The sequence below is a fragment of the Cyprinodon variegatus genome, unplaced genomic scaffold, assembly GCF_000732505.1.
Source record: "Cyprinodon variegatus isolate N-32 unplaced genomic scaffold, C_variegatus-1.0 Scaffold97, whole genome shotgun sequence".
NCBI classification, from domain to species: Eukaryota; Metazoa; Chordata; class Actinopteri; order Cyprinodontiformes; family Cyprinodontidae; genus Cyprinodon; species Cyprinodon variegatus.
The window spans coordinates 1568758-1582677 of NW_015150550.1; the positions used below are offsets into that span (position 1 = coordinate 1568758).

The 13920-nt window shown below is 35.3% G+C and overlaps 1 protein-coding gene across 1 annotated transcript in view; it reads left to right on the forward strand.

The window, feature by feature from the left end:
• Positions 1 to 9400, forward strand: part of wfdc1 (WAP four-disulfide core domain 1) — a 13101-nt gene extending 3701 nt beyond the window's left edge. The window contains exons 2-6 of the mRNA XM_015374100.1: positions 5782 to 5977; positions 6061 to 6144; positions 6793 to 6933; positions 7485 to 7535; positions 7608 to 9400. Coding sequence (XP_015229586.1) covers positions 5782 to 5977; positions 6061 to 6144; positions 6793 to 6933; positions 7485 to 7535; positions 7608 to 7666 — 531 coding nt within the window. The 3' untranslated portion in view covers positions 7667 to 9400. The remainder of the gene's footprint in view (positions 1 to 5781; positions 5978 to 6060; positions 6145 to 6792; positions 6934 to 7484; positions 7536 to 7607) is intronic.
• The last annotated feature ends 4520 nt before the right edge of the window (positions 9401 to 13920 follow it).

Consider the following 13920-nt stretch of genomic DNA (forward strand, 5'->3'; position numbering starts at 1 on the left):
ATATATATATATATATATATATATATAAATGTGATTGTTCATCATCCAAAGAGGATTTTCTTAACAGACATTCAGGAAATCTGCCGAAACTTTTTAAAGTACAAGATGAAAGACATCAAAGGACACTGAAGCATTTTAAACAGTTGTGTCTAAACAGCAATTAAATTGGCTGTCCCAAAAGAAAGCAAATTTCCTTAAGGAAAATTTGGAAAGAAAAACAAACAGTCATTGGTTCTGAACAATTAGCAAAGCTCAAATTCAGGGCCTTGGGACTCTATTACTATGGGTGTAGTTGTGGTCAGCCTCCATGAGTGAGTGGGGGCTAAAACCAGAAGATGAACTCGTACCACCTGACCCACTGTTTCTCTGCTCCAAAAGCAAAACCTTCGATGTCTTGGTATTTTTTCTAACTTGTTACTTATATCTCAGATAAATGGTTGAAAAAAAATGGACAAACATGTTATGCTTGGAAAATAACTTGACCTGGTTTTTATTTGTCTTTAGTGTAGAACATATTGAGAATGAATGAATGAATGAATGAATGAATGAATGAATGAATGAATGAATGAATGAATGAATGAATGAATGAATGCAGCAGGATGCCTGTCTCCTGTCTGAACTCCTCCTCAAAGGAAGCAGACTTCTTTGATCCACTTAGATCTCCTCTTTGAATCACCAACATCCTGGTCTGGACCCAGTCTGGACCGGTCCCTTCAAATGCAACATAAATAGATATCAGCGGAGTAACCAGAAAAAAAAGGGCGGCAGAGATCAGATGTTACATCAAACACACTATACTAATACTTTCCTGTGGTAACAATATAAATGAATAAAAGGAGCAACAGAGAGAAGCTACAGACTATGTGGGATATAGTGTTACAGACAGAGAGAAAAAAAAAAATGAACATCACACATGTTCCTGCTGGCTGGGGCACAATGTGAGGGCAGCCCAGCAGAACAGAGGCTGAGTAAACATTGGAACATCAGAGAGATGGGAGCCGGATAGTGTGATAAAGCTCAGGATTAGAGCATGGCGGCCCATCTGGCACCCAGTAGCGTGAAAGCATAGGGAGCAATATGATATAAATCTCTACACTGAAGTCCGGTTGAAGGATGGGTAGAGTTAGTTAAACGAGGCTCACATTTTCAGAGCTCTAGGATCAGATGGACACTTGATGCCATGTTGTAGCACAAACTCACATAAACAGGAAGGGAACACTTGACCTAATTTCAGGAAGGACTTGAAGGAAAAGCAGAGAATAGATAGGATGTAAGACAAGCAGAGGGTTAGAGTTATTAAGTTATTATGCAATCATAGCTGACTTTAAAGAACTCATTCATAAATCTTCTGAAACAGAAGTTTCAGACTTTGGTAGTTTTCCTGCTTCATTGTTAGGCTATTAAGTTTGTTGTTTCCAGGCCATTTATCAGATATTAAGAAATTGATAGCTGTTCTTTTAATATGTTAACTAAACAACAAACACAGAGTAGCATGATAATATTACTCTAACAAAGATAATTGCTGAATAAATGTATTTGGTACAACAAATTAATGTTTAAAACAATAATATTTTAACTTTCTATGGGGATAGGTCATTGACTAATATAAAGATGTGTAAAGGATTAGAATTAGGAATTGTTTATCATTCACTTAATTAAATGTTCTCAAGGATTAGAGTAAGTATTATTCCCTCCAAGATCAATTTAATAATGAATAATAATTATTTTTACTAAATTGATCAAATTTATTCGATAAAAATTAACACAGACCAAATAAAACAAAGACATGAAGATTTTATTAAACGAAACTGTTTAAAATATTATATAACAAAATCTCTCTCTACGTGTTATATCATGGGCACTTTAACACTCCCTAAGATCCTCTTTTTATGGGTTCATGCTTCTGAAGATCACTAGGTGCAACAGATTTCACAATGATTGTGTTATGTATAACATGGTATATAAAGTAAATGTCCACTGATCGCTCCTTCTCATGGACATAGCGCAAGATGGAAACTTTATTAAGAGGGAGAACTCATCATTTGAAGTTAAATAGCTTCAGTGTAGTGTGTAGATGCCCGGAGATCTGGAATAAGATTGATAGTACTATAAAAGAGTATCCCTCTCTTTATACATTCAAAAAGCTTTTTAAGCTACCGGTACATTTATGGCTGGATTTAAAAACACTTCTCATTCTAGTTACAAAAACCCAAGACAGATTTATCATTGCATCCCTAGAAAGTTTAACACTGGAATGGCTGTCTGCTTTACAGTATGATGTAAAAAGCTCTGCTGGCCAAACATGTCGAGTCAGTCTGTGTCTGATAGTCACTGTTTAAGTCTGTGGGTATAAATTCTTGCGGCTTGATGCCTTTTAAAGAAACTTGCTCACCCGCTTTGCACAACGTTAACAGTTTCCAGTAATTTGAGGCTCTGGGAGAAAGTTTTACAAGCTGTAACTGAGCCACACATTGTTTGTCCCGCTGTTCCGTAGAGGACCCTGAACCTCCTAGAAACAGTCCACCCAATAAGTTTGCAGCTGTCTGACTGCATTAAAGTGTGTTTAATAGTTTGTGATACCACCACCAGAACCAAGCTTTTTCATTTCTGTTTGCCGTTACTTAAGGATAATAGTCAATTTGCCAAATAAATGGCACATTTTCATGATACTGTCAAGCCCACAGAACAATTACATGATTACAAATCCTGCATTAAAAGCATTTTCTCTCCTTGGTTTGGAGAGAGTTTCTGCATTCTTAGTGTGAGAGAAATTCATCCACATGACTGAAAACAAGTACTGCTTCAGGAGGCAAATTACTCTAATAAGGCTCATTAACTTGATGGCGTCATAAGAAAATAAAAAATAAAAATTTCTCAAGGAGAACCACAAAATTCAAAGTTTATTAGAGGGTTTTGCAATAGACAAATGCAAAGGGATGCATAACTATAAGGTGGGTGGAAGATCCTACAAGGTTTTTGGATGTTTTGAGACTTAAAGTCTGAAAACCATGGTGTTTATTTTTATTTAGCCCCAAGCATCTAAATAGAAGAAGCTTTGACTGAAATAACATTTATCCCTCTAACATCCACAGCCTATGTTTTCTGTCCATGTTTTGTTTGTAAAAAAGCAGTGGCTAAATTAGATTGGAGTGAGAGCATATTTGTGCATCTGTTTTCAGTTACTGCTATTGACTCTCAAGTAAATGTATGTCAGGACTTTGACTAGGCCACTCATAAACATCATCCTGCTTTTTTATTAACTTGAGCTTTCTTTCGTTCTGGTTGCAGTATTAACTCTATTCATCAACCCATCACCTTTGGCCATTTTTCTTGTTCCTGTTAAAGATAATCAACCCCACAGCATCATGCTGCCACTAATGTAGGGTGCTTTACATCAAATCATTTAGGGTTATGTAAGTCAGCTTCCCTCATTGCATTTTATTTAGCATGCATGCTAAAAAAAAATTGTCTCAGTGCACTTAAGCCTGTGGGCAGAGATGGCAAAAGTACTCACTTTCTGTACTTGAGTAAAAGTACAGATACTTGTGTTAAAAAATACTCTGGTAAAAGTGAAAGTACTGATTAAACTTCTTTACTCAAGTAAAAGTAACAAAGTACAGGCTTGTAAATTTACTTAAAGTATAAAAGTAAAAGTAGAAACCACTTTTTTCATGCCGTTACCTACATGTTAAATGGATGTCTGCCAATAGGACTAGATCTCCGTTGTGTTCATTTTCAATCATCTCGTCGTCTATACTACTTTGCTAACGCCACCGCCACCAAGCTGCAATGATTTGCCGCGAATGAATACCGCCTAATCTGTCGATTCATCTTGTAGTGGTGCGTCAAATGCAACGTAGATTCCCATCCAATTAGATTGAATTTGGTATTGATGACGTTAAAAATAATAATGGTAACTCCATTGAAATGATTCAAAACTAAAGTAACGGGCCAATTTTTTAAAATGTAAGGAGTAGAAAGTACAGATATTTGTGTAAAAATGTAAGGAGTAGAAGTAGAAAGTCGCCATAAAAATAAGTAGTAAAGTAAAGTAAAAATATCAGAAAAATCTACTTGAGTACAGTAACGAAGTATTTGTACTTCGTTACTTCCCATCTCTGCCTGTGGGACATTTGGCCCAGGGGACTAGGGTTGGGTTCCACTGCCCCATCATGTGACTTTTGACAAACTGCACACAGGACCTATTGTGGTTTTCAGTCAGCTATGGCTTCCTTGATGCTTCTTTTCAATAAAAAAAAACAAAAAAACATTTATTGGATAAGACTAATAAATGTCTGTTCATACTTTTTTCTACTTTTCAGTTAAGGTGGATGACCACATCTTGGTAGGTGTGCAGTTGTTCCATCTTTTCTTTATGTTCAGATAATGGATTAAACAGAGCTCTGGTTCAAAGGGGGGATTTTGTTTTAGAAGCTTGTAGAAAGACGAGGCTGAATACAAATTTAGTATCTGTCTCTCATTTTCTTCTGTCTTCATTTCCTTTACCTTAAATCATATAGTTGCAATGTAAACTGGAGACCTATAGGCAGAAACACATGGCCCTTTTTTATGCTGCAATAGTTTCTGTGTATAATTTTATCACCAGGATGGTTCTGGAATAACCCTAATTCAGATTATCATGTTTTGCGCTACAGTACAATTGGCTATTTATTGTTCTGGTTTACACGCATGGACTTTGTAAGTAAAACCCAATAATTAATTTGCCCTTGACTGCACTTTTCTCTCATGCTTTTTTTCATAAAGTGCTTTTACATTAATGGAAAGATCTGCTTTGAGATCAAACTTCGTCCTCACTCGCTCTGCTTCTTTTCCTGATGGAATAATCATCTGCTGCTGAAGTAAAAAGTGTTTTCTTTTGATTAGTGTTCCCTGCTAGAGTCTGTCCTGTCTCTGGTTTAATGATGAGAAAGTTGTAATAAAGGTTTATGCCTTGTAAACATTCAGAATGTCTTCCAAATAAGACAAAAAATGCAAACTATTCTAAACTGAGTTTTCTTTGGTTCAGATTTTGCCATCAGTTACCAGGCACGCATATATGTGCAAATTTTTCTTATCCAGGTTGACAGTCCTATTAAGGTAGAAAACAGCTTCCTCAATGTTTTGTGTTATGGCCTTTTGCTGCCCTCTATAGGTTAAAAGAGGATTTAATTAAAGTCTTCCTGAACAACAACAATATGAAGGCAGATTTGGTTCTATATTATTCAAAAAAAAAAAAAAAAAAAAAAAAAAAACTGTGGACTTTGTTATTTAAGTTTAAAGACGTTTCACTTCTCATCCTGGAAGCTTTCACAAAAAAAAAAAAAAAATGGTTGCTTCAGTAGAAAAATATATTTTCAATTAAAAAACCCTTCACTTCAAATGAAAAAAAAAAGTTTAAATCAAAGAAAAAAATTATTTGAATGCAAAAATATAGTTGACACTCAAATAAATACATTTGAGCATTGCTTTTCTTTGATTGAAAATGTTTTCTTTAGTAGAAGTCAAATTGTTTTGTTTAAAGCAATTTTGTTATTTAAGTAACATTGTTTTTTGATTGGATCCTATAATGGGTAGGACGTTTGTGTCTTTATCATTCAATCAAACAATAAGTTGCTTCAAACAAACAAACAACAAAATCAATAAAAAAAAATCACTTCAATAAAATGATAAATGTTTTCAATCAAAGAAAATTGTTTTTGAATTCAAATACCGGTAAAACGTTTAAGAGTCAAAATCAACTTCTTAGTCCAACATTTGTCCAAACACATGTCTGTGTTTCAGGACTATGACTCCCTCAACCACCCAGAAGCCGCACAGCACCAGAAGAACGACCGGTGTCCACCTCCACCGCAGATGCTGCCAGAGAGAGCCTGTGATGTTCCAGGCTGCCGCTCTGACTCAGAGTGTGAGCGCCATAAACGATGCTGCTACAACGGCTGCATCTACGCCTGCCTGGAGTCTGTTCAGCCTCCACCAGGTCAGCTGTTCTCTGTCAAAACCTTGAGTTCACACTTTTATGACTTACATTAGAAGGGCTAATGTTTTGTTGATTTCGAGCAGTGCTGGACTGGCTGATTCAGCCCAAACCTCGATGGTTAGGAGGAAATGGCTGGCTCCTGGATGGTCCAGAGGAGGTTCTTCAAGGTGGGTAAACACAGCTGTTCAGTAAGATTTGGAGAAACACAACTAATGCAACTAAACATTAAGACAACCATGGCTGAACAGAAGAATTTTGTTTCTTTCTGCATTTTTTTATGGGTTTGGACACATTTTGAAGCCTACCTGAATACTGCTGCTAAGTAGAGATGCACCAATCCGGTACACAGATATCAACTCCCAATATCTGCTACTGAGCTGGATTGGATATTAGAGATTCAACCCAGCACATTTTACATGGAACTGTTCTGTCTTTCTTTTTGATTATTATTTATTAATAAATAATATAAATTAAATTATATCTGTAATTTGTTACTTTTTAAACAATGTTTATGTCAAGACTAAAGCCTTCACTCACAAGGCAAGACATATGGTTAATCTATTTAACAGTTGAATCGGATCTCAGATATCGGCTGATACGCTCATGTTAAGCCCTTGAAAATGGTAAAAAAAAAAAAAAAAGGTATGTGGCCTGTAACCGCTTCGGTCATGTCTCCTGACTTGCATATTTATAGACCAGACCTAAATTAGCTATTTGCTTGCTGGCATTTTCCAGTGGTTAATGTAGAAAAAACTGCAGTACAAGTAAAAGTATACACATAACACATAAACTGGTTCTGTAAATCTGTCCATCAGCTGAAGCCTGCAGCACAACAGAGGATGGAGACGAACCTCTTCACTGTCCTACAGGCTATGATTGCCACATCATCAACCCAGGAAACCCTGCTGCCGGCATCCCAAACCGGGGCCAGTGCATCAAGCAACGAGTCAGCTCTGGTATATCTGTCTATTTATTTATTTATGTATATATTTATTTAATATATACTATTGACTATTTAGTTCTGATTGGTTACTGAAGTCAACAGGTGTTCATCTTTTATGATAACTCTAAATGACATTTCATCTTAAAAGTATGCAAAAAAGCCACCTAACATATAGATATGCAACACACATCACAATTAATCCATGTAACCAGTACAACCATTTTTTTCCTACATATTTAGTTTTATAAATTCTTACAGATTTGTATTATTCATACTTCTACATGCATGATCTAACATAGAAGCATGTGGAGTTCCTCCAGGAGGAGCAGGGTGTCTATTTTCACCAGCAGCTCCCATTTTGTCATCGCAGGTTTCTCTTTCTAAATGCGGCAAAAAATATACAAACTGAAGAAAGTTGGTAAACTCCCATAAAAAAGGCGATAATATGATAAGCTGATCAGTGGTAGCTGATATGAAGAGAACTGTAATGTATCTAATATTAGTTCATAAAAAGTCATAATAGGAAAACATTTAATGTTTTGTTTTTCAACTGTTTTCCTACAGATGGACGAGGCCTGAGGCCAAAATACTTCAAAGACTACAAGGAGTACTTTGGTATGACAACTTTATGACAAAATCAAACCAAATAACAAAACCAAGCAAAAGAACAATGTTATTTTCTGACAGGATCAAGCTCCAACAATGCAGTGGGCTATGAAAAACATCACCACAAGCACCTGGGATGAGAAGATGATGTTTGATTTGATCTGCTTTCTGTCATCATAATAAAGTTTGATCAAAGTTTTAGATAAAAAATAAAGTTATTTGTCTTTTGAGCTGGTTTATCATGACCACATCTGACAGAGCTTCAAAATGCAAAAAGAAGAAACAGGAAACAGGAGGAGAAAATGTGTTGAAAACTGCATTTAAACACAAAGTTAAGATTAAAAGTTTAACTTCAACTTTAAAAAGGAATAAAAAAATCTCCACATGAATCTAGTTTTTATATTTTCTGTCAGGTATTCACCTGCTATGGCAAAAGAAAAAGGCTTTTGTCTTTGAATGAATCAGGACTGTTGAGTACCACAGACAAGTCTCTGATGAAGCAGTGACATAACCTTTTAAAATGTCTAAAAAGCTTCTAACAAACCAGGTATAAGACCTAAAAGTACTTTAACTTTGTTGGACTGGAAGATCCAACAGGATGTCCTTTCCCACAAAGGCAGATCCTCAATCCAGGTTTCTATGAGAGAAGAGCTTTAAAAGCAAAACATCCTTCAACATAGCATTATTTTCTTTCAATACAAATGCTGCATCAAACATTTAAGATGGAATAAAGTTTTGTTTTTTGATGGGAAAAAGTGAATATGGAACTTCCTTTTAATCTTGGTCCTGATAAAAAGATTTAAATCGGTTTTTTAGAAAATTTTCTCCTGAGTGTTCTGTTAAAATAGGGCATTTTTAATAACTTTCCTGTTCAGATTGACTTACAAACAATCTCATATGTTCGCCTGGTCCAGTTTGATCTCCTCACACATGAGCAGAGACAGATTTGTTTTTACTACTGCTACCTCCTCTTTCTAAAGTGGTGTTGTAATGTTTTCTCCTGTTATCCAACCAAATACATGCTTAAGGTGTTTCATCAGAAATTCCTTTAGACCAAAGCTTTTGTTTGTTTGTTTTTTGCAAGCATGTTCCCCTCAGTAACTAATTTATCATTTCACAAAGAGAAAATAATAACCATGTTAGACCCTTACTGATTCTCAAAGAAGACTTCTTCATAAATCTGCAATGTTTAATGGGCAAAGAGGGAGGAAAACCAGCCACAGGGTTCGGGCCCAAAGTGATATCATAGTTAATCTACTGAGTGTAATTAGCTGAATAGATACCATATGAATGTTGTGAATGAGAGTTTTAAAGGTTGTAGAGCAGCCGTAGATTTATGCCAGACATAGAATATTGTTAGATATACTCTAGAGATTATTGTGAAAAGCAAATGGGGTGCAATAAAATGATAACGTATCAATTATAAAATTAATCTATGAAAAGATGCATATATTTTTAGATTTCTTCTAAAAGTGAAAGCCATGGCTTATTAGTCTTTTAAAAAAACACTAAAATCATAGTTTTATGCTCCAAGTCTCCATTAAATGTCAATAATTGTTTAGAAGTTTCTGTTGAGAAAATAAAACCTACCGGTAATATTATCCGTTAAGTAATTAAAACTGCTGACAATGTTTCTGCTCAGAAATGGTAAAAGAGGAGAGTGGGTTTTAGATTTCATGAAGAGAGAATAAAAAAACCACAATCTGAAATGTTTTTGCTTTAAGCTTTGTGTGTTTCTTTTCTTTGCTCGGATGGTGCTTTGCTTTATTGCTGCCAAACTGAAGAATAAGCTGAAAACAAATCGATGGTGAATGTTGTTCTTTGACTGGTGCTGCATTGCTTCCTTTATTTACTGAAATAAACCCTGTGATTCATTTTGTCTTCTTGTTGTCCCTAAAAGAAAATAAATGGTAAATGGCATGTACTTATATAGCGCCCTTATTCAAGTTAGGAGACTTGACCAATGCGCTTTACACTACATTCATTCACCCATTCACACACACACTCTCACACACTGATGTAACTTGTTGTTGTATAATTTATTTAAACCCACTCTTTAAATGTTAACAATTTTTTTTTCTTTTATTAATCCATAACTCACCTGATACTTTTTAAACCTATATCCATCTCTATATATTATGGCTTTAGATTTAATAAAAGATTTTCACCAAAAACAAATAAAAATGTAAACATCTTAGTATCTCAAAAAGGAAACCCGCAGAATGTCTGTATCCCTTTTGTTGAGCATATTTAGAAAACAATGCTCAAATTCTCAGCTGTAGCTGTTGGTGTCACATGTACAGATTTAAAAAATAATAATAATATGAGGGGGAGCAAAAAATGTGATGCTTTATTTTAATGAATAAAAATAAAAACTCAAATTCTCCCCCTAGCAGACAATGCAATTGTTAAGGTTTACTCTATAATAAGAAAAATCTGCTTCATTTTTAATTACATGTCACTATTTTTCTGATTTTTAGATGAAATGCTTCCCATTTATCTGGGTTAATACAACTAAAACTATATGTGGCCCATTGACCCCATATTAAAATGGTGGTTATTATGTTCAAATTTGCTACAGTTTTAACTTTTTAGCCAAGAACAGGTTAAGAGCAGGTTCTCTTGTCTTATTTTATACGCTTAAATTATTTATCACTGAAAATTCCAGCAATATACTTTTTTTTTTTTCAATTAATTAAAGTCCAAAGTTTCTTGTTATTGTGATTATTTTCCTAGGTCTGTCCTGTTTTTTTTTTTTTTTTTTTTTTCTAACCGCTGATTAAAAACTATTATTGTGTACAAGTAATGTGAGAAAAAGTAATAAAAATTAATAATTTATGAAAATGCTGACTCTAAGAAATGTTCAGATATAACTGATAATGTATAGCAACTGAGCATGTGTTTTTTTACGCAACATACAGTAGTGGTTGTTTACATTTCCACCTCCTTTACTTTTTTATATAACTGTAGATTTTACTTCCCTAAATAGTAAAACCTGAAAAACTTCTTCACACATGAAGCGACCTCCCTGATCCCTGCAGCAGGTTGTGGAAAGCTTAGAGCCCAGGGGGGGTCTTTCTCTTTCTTTGCTACAGCTGCCTGCACCTCAGTACCTGCTGAAAGCAACGTCAGAACAATAAAGGTGAATCAGTGAGAGAGCAGGGTTGCCTGCTCACTTTGCTGTTGTGTTTGGGTCCAGCTCCTCGCAGTGTGCTGGTTCTGCTTTTTGAAAAGTTCCTGCTGCTTCTGCTGTGGGACAGAAACCTCATCATGACCACACCGCGCAGGTTAATAGAGAAAAGGTCAGTGTCAGTTTTTACTACAATATTATGCAAATAAATCAATATAACAGAAAAATATCTGTTATTCCATCAATTATTAGGAGCTGTTTGGCCAATATTACCATATGGATAACTTATAAAAACCTCTAACAAGACAGCTTTGTAGAAACAGGCAAAGTGAAACATCTTAATACCACAATATTTAAGTGACCAGAAGGTGTCACTCTGCAAAAGCCTGTTGAAAATTTATCTTATTTGTTTAGTGTTTGAATCACTGGAGCACTTGTTTGGTAATGGTGTATTTTCTGCAAACAGATATTTGACTTCTCACATATGTCTTCTTCTAGATTTGAGACAAATTGATGTTTTTATTAAGACACAGGTTTGATTTCAGGCTACAAAAACCAGACAAAAAAAAAAAGTTTTTAATGTTTTTATTGTTCTCCATTGGCCTCAATGAGCTGTTTGAGTTGAATGGTAATGAGTCTTTTTATAGCACTGTGGAGGAATTTAGACCTGTTCTGAATTGTTTCATGTAGTTGCAGTATAGCAGTCCAGAAAGAACAGTCGGTTTAAGATTATCCTAATTAACATCCATTAGATGTAAAGTCCAGTTTTTTACATGGCCATAAAAAAAGTTACATTTAAGTGGACTGAGGGGGGCTACTTACCACCTGGAATCTAAGGGTGCTCAGGCTTGAAATCACAAAATGATTGTTGGACATTCTTCTTCAGGATTACCTACGACAGAGTAGAATTCCTGGTTCCATTTAATAGAATAGATTATCCAGGTCCTGAAGCAGCAAAGCTGCCCAGGACTGTATGACTCTAGATATGACGTTACGTTGATTTTCTGTAATGCGGTATGTTTTAGACAAGAACTCACATCTTCAGAAAGGTCTACTGTTGTCGTGTTAGACCAAGAACATTTTTCCTAAACTTCCATGATCAGGATTTATTGGGTAAATGTAAGACTGGTCTTTGTATTGTTTTGGAGCAGCAGTGGTTCTGGCTTTTTAGCTCTCCAATGTTGGCCATTTCCTTAACCGAGGCAGTAAGGCCTGCTGAGCTTTTGATGTTGTTTAGGGTTCTACTTTGACCTCCTAGAGTCGTTTTTATAGGTTGCCCACTTCTGCAAAAGTTCTCCACTGGTACATGTTCATCTAGGTGTGGAACATGGCCAGTACTGCAGTTTTCTTGAATCCAAAAGTCTTGGCTTTGTGAGCCTTTAAGGATCTCTGTTTTTATCTTTCCTTAATTTTCTTCTAATGATGCCATAACATAATGTGCTGATTTCTGCACATTATGTAAGCAACAGGTGATGATTTAACAATGGAGTTATCATGTTTTCACATATGGCACACCGGTTGGTTTGGATAACTTTTTCCCTTTCAAAAAGTAACATTTAAAGAGCACATTTTGCTGTTACTCTTGTTATTTGTGTCAAATATAAAACTTTGCATGATGATGTGAAACATGACACAAACTTCTTCGTATTAAACTCTGGTTTATTTTTTCCTCAGAAATGCCTCAAAACACAGACTGGAAAAGCTCCTGAAGGAGAGAAAACGAACCTTTCCACTGCTGATTAAGGTACGAGAGAGAAGTAATTTCTGATACTTACATTGTTAGCAATTTCTTTTTTGCTTGTTAACATCTTTAGTTGAGTTTTTATTCTCGGCCCACAGGTTGCTTATTTATGATTATAACTGATAAAGGTTGCCTTGTTTTTGTTTGCTTATGCTAGCCCCTCCCAACGACTGTACACTCTATTTCCATTTGCAGGCTATAAAATAAAAATGTTATTTGGGTGATTGCAATTTATTAGGGAACATACTCTCCCTGCTGCTGTTCCTGGCTTGCTCCAGTGAACTCTGAGATCATGGTGCCTGGTTCCTATTTGTTCCCGAGAGCATAACTTCTCAGCAGCTGACGCATCATATGGAACCATGCTGTGAGGGGTCCTCTCTCCTTACACACAGGTTAACCCATCATTTACTCTTCCTGAAAAGTAAAACAGCTTTAAGCTTAGCTGCAGGTGGACTGACTCTGCAGCAGCAGTCCAATCTGGCGACTACTGTGTCTGATCCCACTGGGCTCCAGCCGATCGTTTTTTTTACTATGTGAAGGATACATTTAGGCATATATTGTTTGTGTAGAGTTTATATAATTACAGATGATACAACATTTAGCATAACTTTTAAACCAAGCTCAGATGTTTGTGCTGTTCTGCATACATGGTTTGCAGTTGAAGTTAAACTTTAAATTTATCTCTGCCATTTTAATCTTAGGATCTTCTCTTTAAAAGTAAGCCCTGCAGGGGCTCTCTTTAATTAAGTCAAAAAACCCTCAGGCATAGGCAGAACTCTGTAGCCAGTGGTAGACGAAGTACTCAACAGTAGTACTAGAGTAAAAGTATTGATACTCATAGTAGAATTGTACACAACTGCAAGTAAAATTTACTTGGTCAAACATCTATTCAAGTTAAAATAAGTAAAGTACTGAAGTACTCACTTTTGACAATACTTAAGTATCCAAAAGTACAAGTTAAACTTTCTTATTTCAGTGCATTTCTATGTAGCTTTCATAGTAATTTTAAATAACCTTGTAACTTTCAGAAACCTCCTGATGTATGTATTGATGCATAGAACCGCTCTGCTAACATTCACCAGCGTTAAAGAACTTCAGCATAAAAATGCCACAGCTATATTGATTATTAATTATAAAAAAAAAACAAAAAGAAAAGAGGAGTGTGTTGATTCTACTCACAATTTCACTATACAATAGAAGTTTAATGTTGAATCTATTACCAATACTAATGCCTTAATAACATTTATAATAATAAATATCTGCCTGAGTTTCTCATATATGTGTAATTTCATGAAAATCTCTAAAATGGTGGTGTCCACATTCAGTGCTAGGGACTGCTAAATCACATGTTAAAATTGTATTTAAAGAAAGAAAAACAGTAACGTCGGATTACCAAGCTAAGCTGAGCCAAAAGGTACAAGTAACTAGCAGCTTCCCAAAAATGTAGTGGAGTAGCAAGTAAAATATTTGACTTTGGAATGTAGTGGAGTGAAAGTTATAATTACCCCCTTAAAAATTACTTA